The 13,105-nt window shown below is 67.2% G+C and overlaps 3 protein-coding genes across 4 annotated transcripts; 1 reads left to right on the plus strand and 2 right to left on the minus strand.

The window, feature by feature from the left end:
• On the plus strand, positions 1-3,488 carry FSCN2 (fascin actin-bundling protein 2, retinal). The gene is made up of 5 exons (XM_032128795.1): positions 1-1,258; positions 2,464-2,620; positions 2,705-2,826; positions 2,892-3,059; positions 3,140-3,488. Exons 1-5 carry the CDS (start codon positions 436-438, stop codon positions 3,343-3,345), a joined length of 1,476 nt encoding a protein of 491 aa, XP_031984686.1. The 5' UTR covers positions 1-435; the 3' UTR covers positions 3,346-3,488.
• A 294-nt stretch (positions 3,489-3,782) lies between these two features.
• On the minus strand, positions 3,783-11,235 carry FAAP100 (FA core complex associated protein 100). Of its 2 annotated transcripts, XM_032128792.1 has the most exons (10): positions 11,129-11,235; positions 10,403-10,576; positions 9,640-9,758; positions 8,480-9,435; positions 7,777-7,927; positions 6,103-6,857; positions 5,714-5,850; positions 4,963-5,079; positions 4,545-4,631; positions 3,783-4,457 (listed from the first exon to the last, which is right to left on the minus strand). In XM_032128792.1, exons 2-10 carry the CDS (start codon positions 10,565-10,567, stop codon positions 4,323-4,325), a joined length of 2,622 nt encoding a protein of 873 aa, XP_031984683.1. In that variant the 5' UTR covers positions 10,568-10,576; positions 11,129-11,235; the 3' UTR covers positions 3,783-4,322. The 2 variants fall into 2 exon arrangements, with proteins under 2 accessions (XP_031984683.1, XP_031984682.1); XM_032128791.1 differs by lacking the exon at positions 11,129-11,235 and having other exon boundaries at positions 10,403-10,714.
• A 103-nt stretch (positions 11,236-11,338) lies between these two features.
• Positions 11,339-13,086, minus strand: LOC116453410. Its single transcript, XM_032128796.1, has 3 exons — positions 12,348-13,086; positions 11,996-12,125; positions 11,339-11,896 (listed from the first exon to the last, which is right to left on the minus strand). The coding sequence occupies exons 1-3, from the start codon at positions 13,063-13,065 to the stop codon at positions 11,695-11,697; spliced, it is 1,050 nt and encodes a 349-aa protein (XP_031984687.1). The 5' UTR covers positions 13,066-13,086; the 3' UTR covers positions 11,339-11,694.
• Between the last annotated feature and the right edge of the window lie 19 nt (positions 13,087-13,105).

Consider the following 13,105-nt stretch of genomic DNA (forward strand, 5'->3'; position numbering starts at 1 on the left):
GGCGCTTAGGGGCTGGCCGGGAGGCGGCGCGGCTGGAGGTGACCCGCTGCTGAATCAGAGGGGCCGGTAACCTTAACCCGCCGGGATCGGAACGGATACGCCGGCCCGGATCGAGTTCCCACCCAAGTTTTCCACCCGCGGCTCCGCCACAGCCGGACGGGGCCGCGGCGAGGGACGGTGGCGTGGCCGGGGGCTGCCGCGGTGCCCCCTCGCCCGGGCGTCCCCGGTGCCCATCGCAACCCGGCCGGTCTCTAATCCCACCTGCGGGTAATCGAACGGGTCGCAGCCCCCCGGGCCCCCGTCCCGCTCCGTGGGTCCGGGGCAGTGCAGCCGCCCCCGCCGCGGGCGCTCCGTCCGGCCCCGCCGCGACGCCCGGGCTCGGCAGCGCCGGGGAGCCCCCGCCGGCCCCCGGGGGCCGCCCCGCCTCGGCGGAAGATGCCAACGAATGGCATCCACCAGGTGCTGAAGATCCAGTTCGGGTTGATCAACTGCGAGAGCCGGTACCTGACGGCGGAGAGCTTCGGCTACAAGGTGAACGCCTCGGCGCCCAGCCTCAAGCGCAAGCAGATCTGGACGCTGGAGCAGGATGAAGCCGACAGCTCCATCGTCTTCCTCAAGAGCCACCTGGGCCGGTACCTGGGCGCCGACAAGGACGGGAAGGTGCGCTGCGAGGCGGAGCAGCCGGGCCGGGACGAAGGCTTCAGCATCATCACTCAGTCGGACGGGCGCTGGGCGCTGCAGTCGGCCCCGCACCGGCGCTTCTTCGGGGGCCGCGAGGACCGGCTGTCCTGCTTCGCCCCCAGCGTGACGGAGGGCGAGCTCTGGACCGTGCACCTGGCCATGCACCCCCAGGCCAACCTGCTGAGCGTCAGCCGCCGCCGCTACGCCCACCTGAGCGCCCACGAGGACGAGATCGCCACCGACAGCAACCTGCCCTGGGGGGTGGACGCGCTCATCACCCTCTGCTTCCAGGACAAGAAGTACAGCCTGCGCACGGCCGACGAGCGCTACCTGCGCTGCGATGGCACCTTGGTGCCCGAGCCCGGCGCCGGCACCGGCTACACCCTCGAGTTCAAGGCCGGCAAGTTGGCGTTCAAGGACTGCGACGGGAAATACCTGGCGCCCACCGGACCCACCGGCACCCTCAAATCCGGCCGCAGCTCCAAGCCGGGCAAAGATGAACTCTTTGACCTGGAGGAGAGTCACCCCCAGGTGGTGTTCACGGCGGCCAACGGCAGATACGTCTCCATCCGGCAGGGTAAGAGCTCCCCACACCCCCCTACCCGCTCCCTGCCCACCCAGGGACCCCCACACCGGGGGAGACCCCACAGTAACAACCCCAGAGCACTGTGCCTGCCTGGGGGGAACCCTACAGCCACATCCTGGGGACATGGGGGACCCCAGCCTGGCTGCTGGAGAGGGACATGGGAGGGTCCTGTCTGCCTGGGGGGGGACTGGGGTCAGTGAGGATGGAGTGGGAGCAGCTGTGGGGTGGGAAGGGCTGCGGGGGGAATGCGTGGGTGTGTGTACACACGTGTGTGCACGTGCAGGGCTGTGTGTGAACACGTGTGTGCACTGGCAGGCTGTGGGAGTGCACAGGTGTGCACACACACACACGCACAGGTGTGCAAGGCTTCGTGCAGCATCCACAGCTTCACACGTTTGCCTGTGCACACCGCACACGATGCCCTGTGCACACACGTGTGTAGAGCCACTGGACGGTAGGACAGGTGAGCAGAGGCCCTCGGGACCTCCATGGGCTCTTTGAGTCCCAAGGGACCCTGCTCGCCCCCAGGTGCCCCCTGGGGACGGTGCCACCCCCGTGCCAAGCAGCTTAGTGCCGGGTGACGGGGGGGGACCAGCTATAAATAGGGGGTTTGTGACCAGATGGACACAGTGGTGACAAGCTGATTAACCAGCCCAATTAGCACAATTGTTTGCAGGAGGATTTGGGGGGGAGGGGGAGGGTGGCCGTGGGGCAGCAGTGGTGATGGTTGGGGTGGGACAATGGCTGGAATGGGATTGGTCCTGATGGTCAGAGCAGGATCGCTGCCAATGGCCAGAGCAGGATCAGTGACCATGGACGGAGTGGGATTGGTGACAATAGCCAACAGAGTGGAACCGATACCCACGGCTGCAATAGGATGGGTGCCAATGGCTGTACTGGGACAGTGACAATGGCTGGACTGGGATTGGTCCTGATGGCCTGAGTGGGACTGGTGACAGCAGCTGGAATGTGATCGGTGCCTGTGGCTGGATTGGGATTGCTGACAATGGCCAGAGCGGGGTCACTGATGATGACTGGAGTGGGACTAGTGCCAACTAGTGCCGAAGTGGGATCGGTGACCATGGCCAGACTGAGAGTGGTTCCCAGGCCCAGGACAGGACCAGTGCAGGGAGTCAGAGAGGAACCAGTGCCAGTGTCTGGAGCAGGACCAGCACCAACATCCACTCTCTCCCCAGGTGTGAATGTCTCGGCAAACCAGGACGAGGAGCTGAACCACGAGACCTTCCAGATGCAGATCGACCGCGACACCAACAAGTGCAGCCTCCACACCAACACTGGCAACTACTGGACCCTGGTGGCCCATGGGGGCATCCAGGCCGTGGCCACCGAAATGTGAGTGTGGGGTGCAGTGTGGGCTGGAGAGACGGTCTGGGGGGACACACGCACCTCCAACTCACGCTGTCCCTCTGCCACCAGTGCTGCCAACACCATGTTCGACATCGAGTGGCGCGGGCGGCGTGTGGCCCTGCGCGCCAGCAACGGCCGCTACGTCTGCACCAAGAGGAATGGGCAGCTGGCGGCCGTCAGCGAGGCCGTGGGTAAGTGCTGGGGGGGCAGGGGGGACGGGGGGTCCCTGGGGTGCTGAGGGCCGCGTGCTGCGCAGGGGAGGACGAGGAGTTCACTCTGAAGCTGATCAACCGCCCGATGCTGGTGCTGCGAGGGGAGCACGGCTTCGTCTGCTACCACCGGGGCTCCAACCTGCTCGACTCCAACCGCTCCGTCTACGACGTCTTCCACATCACCTTCAGCGACGGCGCCTACCAGATCCAAGGTGGGTGGGGGGCTATGGGGGGGGTGGCCCTGGGGGTCTGTCCAGCCTGCACTGACAGCCCCCTCTGGGGCTCCCCGCAGGCCAGGGGGGCAAGTACTGGTACGTGGCGAGCAGCGGGTCGGTGTGCAGCGACGGGGACCTCTCCGAGGATTTCTTCTTCGAGTTCCGGGAGCGGGGCCGCGTGGCCATCAAAGGGAAGAACGGGCGGTACCTGCGCGGGGACCCCGCGGGGACACTGCGCGCCGACAGCGAGTCCGTGCTGCGGGCCACGCTGTGGGAGTACTGACCCCCGGAGCCCCCACCACGGCCACTCCTGCCCACGGGCACCAGCCTGTCCCTGGCAAAGGGGGGTGGTGGCAGCGGTGACACCGTTCGTGGCAGCTGTGCCCCCATGACTCATGGCATTAAAGTCACCTGGATCACACCGGGGCAGCGCTGCATCCTCCTTCTCATCGAGATCCAGCACTGCTTCCCTCCCAGGAGCGCCAGACCCCATGGAAAGGGCTGATCCGGGGACAGTGGGATGCAGGGACCCCCAGGGGAGCCACATGGGATGGGGGTGGTCAGCAAAGCAAAGCCACTGCAGGCAGGACCCCGAGGCGGCTGGGGAGCCGGTGGCCCCCCTGCCACGCTGGGGGAGCAGGGGAGTGGCAGTGGAACCCCCCACCCCGGGAGCTGCCAGGACCCGCCGGGAGGATGGAAAGGAACAGAGCCAGGCACGGGGTGAGCAACAGGATCGTTTTCATGGCAGACGACAGAGTTACAGACAGTGGAGAGGTGCGGGAGGGGCCGGGGCCGGACCACGCCGCACCAGCACGGAGATACGAGATCATTTATAGAAACAACGGGGGAGCGGAGACCCCCTCCCCTGCCCAGCAGAAAACGGGGCTCCCCCGGGCACAGCACCCTGTTTGTCCTGATCCTGAAGGCGGCTCGGGGGGCTCAGCCCGCGGCCGGCCCGGCTCGGCACGGCCACTACACTACCACGGATCCACAAGACAGCGCGGCCCCGGGGGGCTGCCCCGGCCTGGCCGGGCTGGGGGGCGGCGGGGCAGGGCTGGGCCAGCCCAGGAGCCCCCGCTCCGCCACCGGAGCCCCGAGACCCCCCGGTGCTGCCGACAACACGACCACGAAACACGCACAGACACACCACCCGCCCAGACCGCCGCCGGCCCCACGCCTGCTCCGGGGGGTGGGGTGGGGGGCTCTCCCGCGGGCCCCGCCCCGGCCGGCGGGGTTTGGGGCGGGCTGGCCGCCCCCCGCTCACAGCAGGACCAGGCTGGGGTTCCGCAGCTGCCGGTAGATGTCCAGGAGCTTCTCGGCCGTGGCAGAGCCCTCAGCCCCCTCCTCACCCAGGGGCGGCTGGTCCCGGAGGGTCTGCGCCTCCTTCAGCAGCATCTGCGGGAGGGGGCCGGGGGGTGAGGCACGGGGTGGTGGCGGGGGTCCCACGGCGTGCTCCCCACGGGGAGGGATCGGGGGGCTCACCTCGTGGTTGGCTTGGATCTGACGCAGGTACTGCATGCGGAGGTCGGGGGGTCCTGAGCCCTGTGCCGCCTGCTCCAGCACCAGTGCCTGGGGGAGGGAGGGAGGGTGCTGGGGGAGCTGGCAGCACCCAGCCCCAGCAGCCCCCAAATCCTGGGAGCCCCAACCCTGGGAACCTCCAATCTGAGGGAGTCTGAGCCCTGGGGAGTCCCAGCCACGGGGAACCCCCCGAGCCCTGGGGAGCCCCAATCTCAGGGCAACCCAAGCCCCAAACCTGGGATCCCCAGATCTGGGGACCCCCAGCTCCAGTGGTGCTGGTCTGTCACACCATGGTGCCACAGAAATGCCCCCCACTGCACCCCGGGCTCCATTCCGGGGGGTTTGGGGTCACTTTGGGGTTCCCCCTGCCCCCGGGGGGTACCTGTATGCGCCGGATGATGGCGTGGTGTGTCTTGCTCATGTGGGCCAGGGACGGGCTCTCCATCAGGATCTCCACAGCCTGGATGGGACCCGCTGGGCTCACGTCATCCACGGTCACCTGGACAGCGAGAGCAGTGTCACTGCCACCCTCACTGGGCAGCAGGGGGCCAGAACCCCTCCCCACGGGCACCGGGCTCCCCAGAAGGCTCCACACACCCCCAAACCCTCCTGCCCCTCCCAGGAGCAGTTGCTCCCAGCCCGGTGCCACCAGATGAGCCCTGTCAGGATTGAATCCGGCAGAATTAACGCTGTCTGTCACTCATCATCCCACGGACATCTGAGCTCTCAGGTGCAAATCCACCTGCATCAGGTACCTGGGGGCCCCTCAGGCGGAGAGCTGGGCAGAAATCCCCGTTTTCCCTGTGCCTTTAGAGAGGAATTTTGTATGGGGTAGATTTACAACCTAAATCCAAGTACGTTTTCCCCTCGTTTTTTAGAGCCAGAGAAACGGGAATATCTGGAGAGGGAGGGAAATGACCACAGCCTTTGGGAAGCCCAGGGCTGGCAGAATGGACCGGGAATGCCGCCTGTCCAGCCAAGCACTTGAACCCCAGCCCCACAGGAGGGGGTCAGAACGGCACAGCCATGCATCCACTCGTCTCCCTGGCTCCAGGAAGGAGCTGGCTTTGTGGGGCACGGAGCTTCCCTGCAGGCTGACCCATTCCTTGGCTCAGGGCTAACCCATTCCTTGCCTCTCGGACGAGCAGCTGGACGTGGCCACCATCGGGCGCCATGCCACGTGCCGATGCCACCTCCGTGCCGCTCAGTGCCTCAGCCCCGGGGTTCTCAGCCAGCAGCCAGCGCAGGGTGGCACAGCAAAGTGGGACATCTGGGGACCAAAGGACAAAGCAGAGATGTGACACTGCTGACAGCGCATGCCCGAGGCAGCCCCTGAGGGGTGGCACGGGCTGGACCCCTCCCCGCTGGGACACGCTGAGCTCAGTCATGTTGTGCCAATGTTGTGGTGGGGGCAGTGGGGTCACACAGCCCAAGGGAGGGGCTGTGACAGTGCCAATCTGCCAGCGCCCCTGCCCCAGCAGACTCCCCGGTGCTCCTGGGATGCTCCTCTCCAGGGACCCACCTGTTTCCGAGGTTTTGAGAGCATTTTTCAGCAGCTCTGAGGACACCCGGATGGATGCTGCCGAGGGGGGCAGGTTCTCCTCTCCTGGGGTTTTCCCCTCCTCGGGTTCAGTCTGTTCCCGGGACACTTTGAGGAAGGTCTCCACAGGGTCTGAGGGGGCAGGGGGGGCATCGGGCCCGGGGGGGCTGCTCCCGAAATGGAGGCACTGGAGCATGTCAATGGTGCATTGGCTGAGGGGCAGGCAGATCCCCTCTCTGTCCGGGGACAGCAGGGGCGAGTCGTCGGGCAGGAAGTCATCCAGGTCCTCGGAGGAGTCGGAGCCGCTGCCCAAAATATCCCGTAAACTGTAGTAGAGGGCACAGGAGATGGTCAGAGGCAGGTCCAGCTTGGTGTCCGCAGTGGGGCCGAGGGGCAGCGTCAGCTCCCGCTTGCTCCCAGGGAGCAGCTGGTCAATGGGGAACGTGAAGGTGGTGGCCGAATCCACAGATTCCTCCTCTAAGGCACAGGGGCTGGCCAGGAGCTGGACACAGAGGGTCCAGCCCTCCTCCAGGCTGTACTCGCTGCAGTTTTCCAGCAAGCAGGAGATGGTGACGGTGTCCTGGAGCAGGAGGCAGCTCCAGTTGGCAGTGACGGTGCAGGCGATGGGCTTGTGGCCCTCGTGGCTGGAGAGCAGCGCCGCGCTCACGTTCATCACCTGGTTCAGGCTGGCCAGGGCTCGGTTCCTCTGGTCCACGGCCTTCTTCAGGAAGGACACTCTGCAAGGACAACGTGACAGGGATGAAACAGCGGGAGGGACGCCGGGATGGCGCTGTGCTGCCCAGCTGAGCCGCTCCTGGCATGATTTCACCACAGGAAACCCCCAGCTTCTCTGCCATGGCAGCCACAGATCCACGTCCCCATCAGAGCTGACCCTGTGGAGCGGCTCTGGACAGCCAGACCTCAGGAATCCCCCTGTGGATGGAGGGGGGGCTCGGCCACAGCCCCTCCCCACACACAGCCAGCCATGGAGGATGGAGGCATGTGCCTGCCCTGCCTGTTACTGCTGGCTTGGCACGCGTGGCAGGCGCCTGGCACCCTGCCTGTGCCACCTTCTGCTGCCATGGCTGCCGCTGCCAGCCCGCCCACAGCGCTGGGGGTGGCTGTGCCATGGGAGGGGGCTGCCCTCAAACACTGCTTTTATATTATCGAGGGTGGGGGGGCTTCCCAGCCACAAAAGGTAAATGCTGGAGCAATTTCCCAAGAGAAAAGCTTGAGGAGAGATGGGGGTGTTCGGCCTGGAGAAAAGAAGGCTCCAGGGAGACATTAGGGCCCCTTCCAGTGCCTAAAGGGGCTCCAAGGGAGCTGGAGAGGTACTTTGGAGAAGGGCCTGGAGTGAAGGATAAAGAGGAATGGCTTCCCACTGACAGAGAGCAGGGCTAGATAGGATATTGGGAAGGAATTCTTCCCTGTGAGGGTGGTGAGGCCCTGGCACAGGGTGCCCAGAGAAGCTGTGGCTGCCCCACCCCTGGAAGTGTCCAAGGCCAGGTTGGACAGGGCTTGGATCAACCTGGGAAAGTGGAAGGTGTGGATGGAATGGGATGAGCTTTAACGTCTCTCTTACCCAAACCATTCTGGGATTCCATAATTAAGTACTGGCAAGGACCTGCACAACCCCCAGCTCGGTGCCACCTTTACCTCTCTGAGGTGTCCCCTATCCCCGACAGCAGCTCCTTGATCCTCCGGCCGATCTCAGCAGGGGTCAGCTCCACGTCCGGCTCCTCGGGGCTGCACAGGCCACAGGACACGAGGCGGCCCTTGGCCGACAGGGCCAACAGCTCCGACTCCCCTGCGGGCACAGACGGGGCAGGTAAGGGGCCAGGAAGGGAGCAGGGGCTTCCTGGATGGCTGAGGTGGATGAGACAGGGAGCAGGATGGCACTGCCTCCCCAAGGCAGTGGGATATGATGGAGGCAGACATGGATCACCACAGCACCCCCCACTCACACGCAGACCCCCAAGAAGGGACCCCACCCTGTGCCTGCCCAGCCACAGCCAGCAGCACCCAGCTGCCACACAGGGGTTCTGCTGGTGACACACGCAGCGCTGCAGGCAGCCAGTCCAGAGGCACACTGAACACCCCCTTTTTGGAGGGAGCCTTACTGGCTCGGGGCTGTCCCAGGCTGTCCCGTGCGGGGAGCCCACGGCTGTGAGGGCCAGCCCCTTCCTGCAATACCAAGCTGAGGGACTGGGAATAGGCAGGGAAGAGCAGGAACCACAATGGGCAGGAATGACTTATAGAACCAAGAGGAGCCAACAAGGATGAAAGATGGAGCCCCACCCAGCCCACATGGAGCTGCAGAGGGAGGAGAGGCGGGATCCCACCCCACTGCCCCCAGTACCTTCCGAGGCCCGAGAGGACAAGGAAAGAGCCACGACACTACAGATACTCAGGCTGGCAGGGGACAGCACGGGGGGCAGCACGCCGGTGCCATTCTCTGTGTCCTCGGGGTCCGAGGAGTCGCCCGCCCAGTCCAGGTCGACGGCGGAGATGTCCGAGTGGGTGCTGTAGTACATGCGGGAGCCGCTGCCGCAGGCCGCGCACAGGATGGGCCCCCGCAGGTAATATTCCCTGAGCTCCGGCACCGTGGCCTCCTCCTGCTGATCCGCCTTCACGGCCACCATCTTCCCGTAGTGGCCCACGGCCACCACGCAGTCACAGCCGGGCTCGCCCGCGGGCGGCTCGTCCTCGGCGTCGTCAGCCGCGCGCCGCTCGGTGCGCAGCGCCCCGATGAACACGATGGGCTCCTCCAGGTGGTGCAGGATCTTCACGGGCGGGGCCGGGTTGGACACATCGCGGCAGCCGTCGGCGGCGGCGGGCGAGGAGCTGAGGGCTTTGAGGGGCACGGAGCAGAGCTGCCCGTCCGGGAAGCCGCACAGGATCATGGGCGACTCCAGCATGGCCACGTCGATGCCGAAGAGGAGGCTGAACAGGGGCTCCTCCAGCACGAAGCCCCCAGAGCACCACAGCCCCTGGGTGCCGGGCGCGGCCGCGCAGCACAGCACGGGCAGGAAGCAGGAGGGCGGCGCGTCCCCCGCGTCCCCCGGCGCGGTCCCGGGGCAGAACTCCACCTGGCTGACCTGCCGGTACGGGGGCCCGTCCTGCTCCGGGCGCGGCAGCTCGTGCAGCCGCATCCACCACTTGCCCTCGTCCTGGGCCAGCGTGATGACGAAGGTGCTGAGCAGGGTGAACATGCTCAGGCTGGCGTCGGGGAAGATGCAGGCGTCCGCTTCCACCGGGAAGACGCCGGAAGGGCCGTTGCTTTCTTGGCCGTCGCCGTCCGTCTGCTCCATTAACCTTTGGGAAAACAGGGAAGAGCTGTGAGCCAAGCCGTGGGGAGAAGCCAGCGTGTCCCTTGGCCGCCTCCTTGCCTGGCCCTGGGAAATGAACTCCTGCAGGAGAGCTTTTAGCACCGGAAGACATGGATCCAGAGCCTCACGCTTCCCATGGCAGGAAGGGCAGCCCTGGGAGCTCAGGGACAGGGGGCCACCCCTGGCTCACCTGCTCTGCTGCTCCAGGGACACGCAGTAGATCCCGCTGTGGGCGCACAGGATGTAGAGCTGCCGGGGCTGGGGCAGCAGCTCCACGTGCCACACCTGGTCGGGGCAGCGGAACACAGCCTGGGAGTGGGGACAGAACCAAATGTCACCTCCCACGGCACCCGGAGGGGTGGCAGAGACAAGTCGGCTCCCTGCAGAGGGGGATCCAAAGCGATTTCCAGGGATAAATGGATCCCTGGGCAGCACCCAGCTGGGTGTTCCCGGGTGGGGGCTGGGAGAGGGGCTGTGGCAGCCTGTCATTCCCGCTCCCTGAGGGGAAGGAAAACAGGGAGCAGGGTACGTGCTCTACTTTGCCGAGCGGGAGCGCAGTGTGGGAGGCAGATCCCGCTCTTACAGCGGTGGATTTCTTAGAAATGATAATCAGAACAAATTAACAAAGGCAGCAGCGTGTCAGTCAGGGTGCTGTGACAGCGGGGACAGCGACCAGGCCTGGGGGAAGAGAAGCCCCTGTGCTGGGGGGAACGAGCCCGTGGAGTCTGATCCAATGTGTGTCCCACAGGATTGGGAGAGGGGCCAGCTGGCAGCACCCCGAAACCCCAAAGCAAGGGGTGCTGCTTGTAGGGTTTGTCTGTTGGATCCTGATGGAGGAAATCCAGCCACAGGGAGTGGGGACATGACTGGGGCGTGTCCCCACTGTGTCACGGGACACTGTCCCCATGGGATGGGGGACACAGGGTGAACCCCCACCCCGCCAAGCCCCTCACCTTGAGCACTTTGCCCTCCTGGTCGTACACATAGACGAACTCGGTGCCATTGGAGAGGTAGATCTCGTTCTCGTGGCACAGCACCCGCGGCTTGCCTGCCACCAGCCCCCCCACCGGGCAGCAGAATCCGGCCAGGTAATCCACCCTGTGCCCCACCTGTGCCATGGTGCCGGCCTGGGCACGTGGGGAGGGGGCGGGGGGACACCGAGGGTGTGAGGGGGCTGGGCCCGGACCCCCGAGCTGTGGCAGTGTGTGGTGACACAGCCCTGCAGACCCCCGCGCCCCTGTCGGAGCCCCCCGCCCCCCACAGCACGTGTCCGGACCCCCACTCCTCCCGGCCCTGAGCCCCACAGCCCCTTCCCCTCCGAGTGGGACACGCAGGCCCAGCCGCACAAACAGCCCCTTCCCAAGCACAAACCTCAGCCCCCCCATTCCCACCTCCACAGCCCCCAGACTCCCCCACATCACAGTCCTTGTACCCCAGACTCTCCAGAGCTATCCCAGAGCCCCCCACATCACAGGCCTTGTACCCCAAGCCCCCAAGGCCCTGCCCCACAGCCCCCCACACGCCTGGCTGAGACCCCCACACCCCCCCAAGCCCAGCTCCACTGGCAGCCCACCACCCCAGTCGCCCGCCCTGCCCAGCCCACAGCTCCCGACCCAAGCCCCCGTCCCTCGCCCCCCCATCCCGCCCCCCCAAATCCCTCCCGGAGGGGCCGCGGGTACCGGGCGGGGGGCGCGGGCGGCTCCGCTTTACGGCTGCGCGGCGGCCGCCGCAATGGGCGGGGGGGAGTTTACGACAGGCCGTAAAGCGGCGACGGGCGGGGGGCGGCTCCCGGGGGTCGGTACCGGGAGGGGAGGAACCCCCGCCCCGCCAGGGACCCCTCCCCTCCGCTCCCCATCCCGGCACGCGGGGAGAAAGGAGCGAGGCGGGGCTGGCGGCAGCGGCTTTATTGAGAGAGAGAAAGGGGCCGGGTGGGACCCCCCGGGGGGGCAGAGACCACCCCCCCGCGAGCTGACCCTGACCCACGGAGATGGACCCCCGCCCCCCAAAAATCCCCCAAGTGATGGCCCTGAGCCCCTCCAGCTTGAGACCCCCCCCAAGTGACATCCCTACGCCCCCCAGCCTGTCTGAGCCCCCCCAGGTGGTCTCCCCCCGGTCTTTCTGACACCTCCCCAAGTGATGCCTCCGCCGCCCCCAGTCCGAGCCCCCCAGGCGCTGCCCCTGTCCCTCCCCCCCGCCTGGCTCAGCCCCGGCCGCCGCCCCCGCCCCGGTGCCGGGCGAGGGTCGCTCACTGCGGGGTCCCGGGGACCCTGCGGGGGCTCTGGAGGACCCCTCCCCGGCGCGGCGGGGCTGCAGCACTCCGGGCCCGGCTCAGCTGCTCCACGGAGGCTTCGAGGTGGGCGAAGCGATCCGAGAGCCGGCCCAGCTGCTCCTTCAGGGCGCGGAAATCCCGGTACAGCTCGTCCAGGGCTCCCGACAGCGCCGGGATCCTGCGGGCGCAGCGGCGTGAGGGCAGGGACCCCCAAATCCCACCCCCCCCCCCCCCCCAGGGACCCCCACATTCCCCCGAGGGACCCCCGGCCCCTCACCTGCCGTAGTCGGGCAGCACGGTCTGGTGGTCCGACAGCAGCAGGTTCCGCAGCTGGGACGTGATGGCGAACTTCCAGTTGTCCAGGACCAGCGTCAGGTTGGCGCAGCCCCTCGCCGAGGCTCTCTGGGCTGGAGGGGCCGCGGTGGGACGGCGAGCAGTCCCCAGGAGCAGGACCCTCACCCAGGGCAAGACCCTCGCCCAGCCCCTCGCCTGGGACCCCTCCAGCCCCGGACAGGACCCACCCCCCACACCGGGGCTCCCTCCGGCCCCACACCCAGGGCAGCTGCCCGGTCAGGCCCTTGCCCGTGCCCACATCCCGGTGGGAAGGGGGTCCCGAGAGCGGGAATTACCGTCTGCTCCATCGCCCCCCGCCGCCGGCCGCCGGCCCGGCTTGGCTGCGCAGCCCAGAGCGGCGAGGAGCAGGAGCGGGAGCAGCCGGGCCATGGCGGGGCCGTGTCCCCGCGTCCCCGGGGCTGTCGCGTCCCCCAGCACCGAGCCGCCTCCCCGCTCCCTCTCCCGCGGCCGCTCGCCGGGCTGCGCTCCCCGGCTCTGGCTCCTGCGGCTCCCGCTCCCCCTTTTCCAGGCTGGGGCTGGCACCGGGCCCGGCCGCACGCGGCTCCGGGGCTGATTGCAAACAGACCGCGGACACCAGCCCGGACACAGGGGCCCGGCCGGAATGCGGAGCACCCCGGCCCGTCGCGGTGATGGAGTGCAGGCGGCACGGCCCTGGGGAGCAGCGTCCCCCAGTTCCCGCTGGGAACACGGAGCACTGCCTGGCCGCAGGTGACAAAGCACAGGAGGCACGGTGCTGCGTGCCCCTGTTCCAGTTGGGAACATGGAGCATCCCGGCCCCATCCCGGCACAGACTGGAGCACAAGTGGCACCACGCTGGGGCACGGTGTCTCCCCATTCCCGTCGGGAATGCAGAGCATCCCAGCCCCATCCCAGGTGACAGTGTTGGGACACAGGGTGGGCCAGATTCCACTGGGAACACAGAGCATCCCAGCCCCATCCAGGCCCAGGTGAGGGACCACAAGAGGCACGCACTGGGGTGCAACATTCGCCCATTCCCCTTGGGATCGTGGAGCACGCCGGGCCAGGTGACAGA

Source organism: Corvus moneduloides, chromosome 19, assembly GCF_009650955.1.
Source record: "Corvus moneduloides isolate bCorMon1 chromosome 19, bCorMon1.pri, whole genome shotgun sequence".
NCBI classification, from domain to species: Eukaryota; Metazoa; Chordata; class Aves; order Passeriformes; family Corvidae; genus Corvus; species Corvus moneduloides.